The 5,468-nt window shown below is 52.8% G+C and overlaps 2 protein-coding genes across 3 annotated transcripts; one reads left to right on the top strand and one right to left on the bottom strand.

Annotated features, from left to right (window-relative positions):
- Nucleotides 1-52: 52 nt before the first annotated feature.
- PPTG_12389 (hypothetical protein) lies at nt 53-3,025 on the top strand. Its single transcript, XM_008908398.1, has one exon. The coding sequence runs from the start codon at nt 157-159 to the stop codon at nt 2,914-2,916; it is 2,760 nt and encodes a 919-aa protein (XP_008906646.1). The 5' UTR covers nt 53-156; the 3' UTR covers nt 2,917-3,025.
- PPTG_12388 lies at nt 2,894-4,862 on the bottom strand. 2 transcript variants are annotated; one of them, XM_008908396.1, is made up of 8 exons: nt 4,601-4,862; nt 4,410-4,516; nt 4,284-4,351; nt 4,048-4,211; nt 3,873-3,978; nt 3,707-3,801; nt 3,240-3,635; nt 2,894-3,179 (listed from the first exon to the last, which is right to left on the bottom strand). In XM_008908396.1, exons 1-8 carry the CDS (start codon nt 4,835-4,837, stop codon nt 3,018-3,020), a joined length of 1,335 nt encoding a protein of 444 aa, XP_008906644.1. In that variant the 5' UTR covers nt 4,838-4,862; the 3' UTR covers nt 2,894-3,017. The 2 variants fall into 2 exon arrangements, with proteins under 2 accessions (XP_008906644.1, XP_008906645.1); XM_008908397.1 differs by having other exon boundaries at nt 4,410-4,862.
- Between the last annotated feature and the right edge of the window lie 606 nt (nt 4,863-5,468).

The raw sequence follows: 5,468 nt of genomic DNA, 5'->3' as shown, positions 1-5,468 counted from the left end.
TGTGGTACACATGATATTGCTGTGGATGACATGTACACCACATCACAGTTATCCCTCTCTAACCCGATCAAAGATACGTGTCAATGTCGAGGAGCTCCAAAGCTCAAGTCCCTCTCCTCAGCTCAAGTCTCCCCTCTATATCTCCATTTACACACCATGGCATCGGGCCACGCCACCGTCAAGGCCGTCCTGTCGGGCGACACGCTGGTGCTTATCGGCGCGGCTACCAATGGGCCTCCCCCGGAGCTCATGCTGACGCTGTCATCACTCCAAGCACCGCGTCTGGCGCGTTCCCCGGAGCAGAGCAATGAGCCGTACGCGTGGGCGAGTCGCGAGCACCTGCGCAAGTTGTGCATCGGCAAGCAGGTGCGCTTCAAAGTGGAATATCGCGTCCCGGCCATCAACCGCGACTTCGGCTCCGTGTGGCTTCCCCCCAATGCGCGCGGCGTGGAGGAAAATCTATGCGTCATCCAGGCGCGTACGGGCTACGCACGCGTCAAGACGCTCGAGCAGTCGCGGGATGGCGTGTGTGTGGACCACGAGAAGATGCTGCAGCAGGAGCAGGTGGCGATTAATGAGAAGAAGGGGATGTACGCTGACGCAGACGCCGAATCCAATGCCACAGTCCAGTGGCACGGCGCCGACTCCGCCGCGTTGCTACAGGAACACAAGGGCAAGCTGGTTCCAGCCGTTGTAGAGGCTGTTCGGGACGGAGCCTCGTTGCGTGTGATCCTCAAGCCTTCGCTGCAACTGGTCAACCTTGGTCTGTCCGGAGTACAATGTCCCCGACTCAACCCGCCTGTCAACGCTGCAGAATCAGAGGAGCCTGTTCCGACTGGACCGGCGCCTCATGCACGCGAAGCCAAACACTTTACAGAGGTGCGACTGTTGCACCGTGACGTGGAGCTGAAGCTCGAAGGCGTGGACAAGTACGGCAACTTGTTCGGCAGTGTCGTGCATCCCTCTGGTCGTAATATTAGTGTGGAGCTGCTGAAGAATGGGCTGGGACGGATGGCCGACTGGAGCTCGGCATTCACTAGCGCGTCAGCTCGTGCTACGATGCGCAACGCTGAGAAGGAGGCCAAGCAGCAGAAGCTGCGAGTGTGGAAGGAGTACGAGGCTCCTGTTCTGCAGTCTGACAAGCACATGACGGGTACTGTAGTGGAGGTTATCAGTGGTGACTGTCTGGTCGTGTACGTGCCCGATGCTGCGACTCCAGCGGAGCAAGAGAAGCGAATTTACTTGAGTTCATTGCGTGCTCCTCGTCTGGGTAATGCTCGTCGTGGCGAGCCCAACGCTCCGTACGCTGCTGAAGCCAAGGAGTTTCTGCGTCATCGTGCGATTGCCAAAACTGTGCACCTTGAAGTGGAGTACGAGAAGCCCAGTCCTTCCGGCCAGGGCGACGTCATGACCTTCGCCTCCGTGTTTTTGGAGCCGTCGGCTAATGCTTTGAAGAAGAACCCGCAGGCCAAGGGCGCTAACTTGGCTATCGACGTTGTGGCTGCTGGACTGGCTGAGGTGGTGCGTCATCGTCCGGATGAAGAGAAGAGCGAATACTACGACGACCTCGTGACGGCGGAGACGAAGGCTCAGACTCAGAAGAAGAACCTGCACTCGTCGAAGGAACCTCCTGCCACTGAGCGTCGTGTGACTGACTTGTGCTTTGATGCGACCAAGGCCAAGCAGTTTTTGCCGTTCTTGACGCGTGAACGTTCCACTCGTGCTGTAGTGGAGCACGTGTACTCGGCTACGCGTGTGAAGCTGTTTGTGCCCAAGGAGAACTGTCTTATCAACTTCGTGGTGGCCGGTATCAAGTGTCCGCAGCCTGCTCGTCACGGTGCTCAGGGTGTGATCGTACAGCCGGCTGAGCCTCTTGGAGAGGAGGCCAAATTGTTCACTAAGCGCAGTGTGATGCAGCGCGAAGTGATGGTCGAGATCGAGGACATGGATCGTGGTGGTAACGCCTTCGGTCCTCTGTTCGTGGTGCCCAATGGTGGTGGCAAACCTCTGCGTGACGACCAGCACAACTTCGGTGTACGTTTGTTAGAAGAGGGTCTGGCTTGGGTGGATTCGTTCAGCGTGGAGCGTACAGCTCTTGGCAACGTGCTTCAACGAGCTGAGGAACGCGCCAAGGCCCAGAAGAAGAAGTACTGGGCTACTCACGATGCTCAGGCTGCAGCCAAGGCAGCTCAGACGAAGCAGGTCAAGACAAAGGATGATGTGATCCCTCGTGTCAAGCTGTCGGAGATCGTCAACGGTACGCACTTCTACATCCAGAACATGGGCGACCGTAACTGTGCTGCGGTGGAGGAGAAAATGAAGGCTTTCACACGTACTCACGGCCTCGCTGGCAAGGCGTTCGAAGTGCGTCGCAACGCTGTGTGTGCTGCTCTGTTCGACGACGGCAACGGATCTGCATGGAACCGTGCCAAGGTGGAGTATGTGCATCCGGACGGCTCTGCTCGTGTCCGCTTCCTGGATTACGGTAACGAGACCACGGTGACGCCTAACCGTCTCCGTCCGCTGGATGCCGACGTGCTGCAGTTCCCACCTCAAGCCAAGGAGGCAGTGTTCGCCTGGATCAAACCACTTGCTGCCACTGAAGAGTTCGGAGCCGACGCTGCCATGCGTCTCGGTGAAGTCGCGTGGGGCAAGACGCTGTCGTGTCGTATCCACAGCACAGATGACCATGGCCGCATGCAGGTGTCGCTCTACCTGCCAGACGGCAAGAGTGTGGCTGAGAACTTGGTGGAGGCCGGACTGCTGCGTACCGACCGCAAGGCGCTTCGCTCGTTCCAGGTCTTCCAGAAACCGGTGGTTGATGGACTTCTCAACGCTCAGGAGACCGCCAAGAAGCAACGTCGTTGTCTGTGGCAGTACGGTGACATTGAGTCTGACGACGAGCACGGCCTGTAAGGAAGTGAGACTGAATCATAGGAGCTCGTAGCACTTTGAAATGCAACTAAAATGTAAAAAAAATTCAACGTTCTCGACGTGATATCAACAGATGACGTCGCTTACTCGAGTGCAGGCATGTCGTCGAACTCTTCGGCTTCTGCTTTGAGCTTCTCCTGCTTCTCGAGCTCCTTGTTCTTGGCCTGCAGACGATCAAAGATCTTCTCCTTGTACAGTTTCTTCTCCTCCTCTTTGTACTTAGCTGCGTACTTATTCAACAACGCCTTCACAAGGTACAAATCAGTTGATATTCCTACTCGATGAGCAATCAAAGAGAGACGTACATGACTCCGCTTGAGGTCAGCCAGTGCGTGCTGCATCTTCCCGTCGCTGGAGTCACCAATGAGCTCCTTAGCCTTCTCCAGACTCTTTTCGGCCTCGTGTGCGTACTCGAAACCCTTGTCGACAATCCAGAACTCGCCCTGCTTTTCCTTTTCCAGCTCAGCCTTGAGCTTCTCAGTGAACACAAGACCGCGACGGAAATGGCCCTTACTGTTCTTCGGGTCGAGCAGGATGGCTTGGTCGCAATCCCAGAGTGCATCCTCGATCTTCATGAGCTTGATCTTACACAACGCGCGGTTGAGATACAACACTAGCTTCACTTTGTTGATCTTGTCCTTGTCTTCCTGGGACACAAAGTTTTCCCACTCCTCCTTCGCATAGAAAATATGCACGAATCCCTACAGTAGGATACGCATAATAAAACGTTAGCACGAGCGAGATGGGAATAAATTAGTAGATAATATCTTACTGAGTCGTAGCACTTTTGCGCTTGGTCGTAGTCTTTCTTGGCGATCAATGCATTACCCTTCTCCTTCTGCTCCAATGCGCTCTCGATGCGCTCATCTAACGACAAAGTGTAACAACGTAATTAGTATTGTGTAAACTTGTTAATCAGGCTATCAGTACCGACGCACCAACAGTAGGGGGCGGGTTTTCTTCGAGCATTTTCTTGTCCTCCTCGTGCTGCTTCTTGCGAGATTCTGCGAGCTCGGCTTGGGTCGGGAATCGAGGCAGCGGGTCCTGTTCGTCATGTACGACAGACTTCAGTACACTAAGCAACAAAAACTAAAAAATAAACAAAACACGTACCTTGAAGCTCAGTAGCTCGATCTCAAAGTCGAGAGTCTCGTCCGGCTCCACTTTGGGCGCGAAACCTTCGTGGCCGTATCCGTACTCCGGAGCAATGATGAATCGCGCAATCTCGCCCACGTTCATGGTCGCCACACCGATATCCCAGCCCTTAATCACCTTCTCTGTAACATTAGTAAAAAAAAAAACTATGTTATCATTTATTCTCTAACAAAATGACGACTGCTTCCACCCACCTCGACCCAACTGGAACTCGAACGGGTCATCTGTACCGCCCACGTGCTTCCCGTCAATGACATCACGACTGCAGCAAAAAAAATTAGTAATCTTTCTTTAAAATAATAAAAATATAGCCATCTTACGTCGTGTCGAAGATGGATCCATCCATGAGCTTTCCCACATACTGCACGAACGTCGGACAGCCTTCCTCCAGCCTCAGTTTGTCACTCAGTTCCCCCTCCTTAATAATCTAGAACGAGCATACAAAGGTAACATAGTACCATTAAGTTCTGCATACCTAAAATACTAGAAAAAAAAAATACTATGTAGCCACCTTCTTGAGAACGCCGCCATCGGCCTTAGGCGATATGTCGATGAATCCTTCGTCTCTGCAGAATTTGTTGGTGTCTGGGTCGAAGAAAGCCTTGGTCACGCGAGCACAGTGTGTGCAGAGCTTCTGCGGGTTGGTGACCAGCCCAACGCCACGGCCACAGCACTCAATGCAGCGCGGGAGGTCGGCGGCGCTCACACTCGAGCTCTGCGGCTGCTCTTCTGGTTCCGAGTCGGACATGTTGGAATGTAGCCATGATCTGAGCTTTTCTGGAATATTATGTAGCCAATGTGTTTGATTACTGTGGGCCACACTACATCTACTTCTTTTTTAACCAATTGTTACCCGGAATGCGTTCCATCTTTTGAAATAATGCGGATAACACCAATTATTGTCATTTTCTTGATCTGGAGACCATAGTCACATGAGTGTTGGTCAACGCGACAAAGTCTCTCCACCGACATGCACTTTGGCTCGATCCAATCTGAGAATTTGTTTTCAGTACCTCTGTCACCATTGTACCATGTATCTCGAAAAATGTGTTCTGGGCAGGTCCCTGTAGGAAATTTCAGATATTTGCAAAGATATACAAGTCCCTCGTGGTTGAATTTATATCTACTGTAGTGGAGATCCGCCAGCCCACAGTGTAGCGTACGAGACTAATGCCGTGCCGTGCCCGGAGATGCTCTGAATATTTGCGTATTAGCGTTTAGTTTAACTACTGTAGTTTATTTGACGTGACCAGTGGACGTAAGTTTGTTGCTGAGCAAGGCGGCCGAGGGCAACTTGCCACTTCTAAGTGAAAATCAATTTTTCAGCCAATCAAGCTTCGGTATAAGGAATGTTGTGCGAAGGTCGCTTTTCACCGACT

The sequence above is a fragment of the Phytophthora parasitica genome (assembly GCF_000247585.1).
Source record: "Phytophthora parasitica INRA-310 unplaced genomic scaffold supercont2.30, whole genome shotgun sequence".
Classification (NCBI taxonomy): Eukaryota; Oomycota; class Peronosporomycetes; order Peronosporales; family Peronosporaceae; genus Phytophthora; species Phytophthora nicotianae.
The sequence above is the reverse complement of the archived record's forward strand: the minus strand, read 5'-3'. Positions and strand labels throughout refer to the sequence as shown.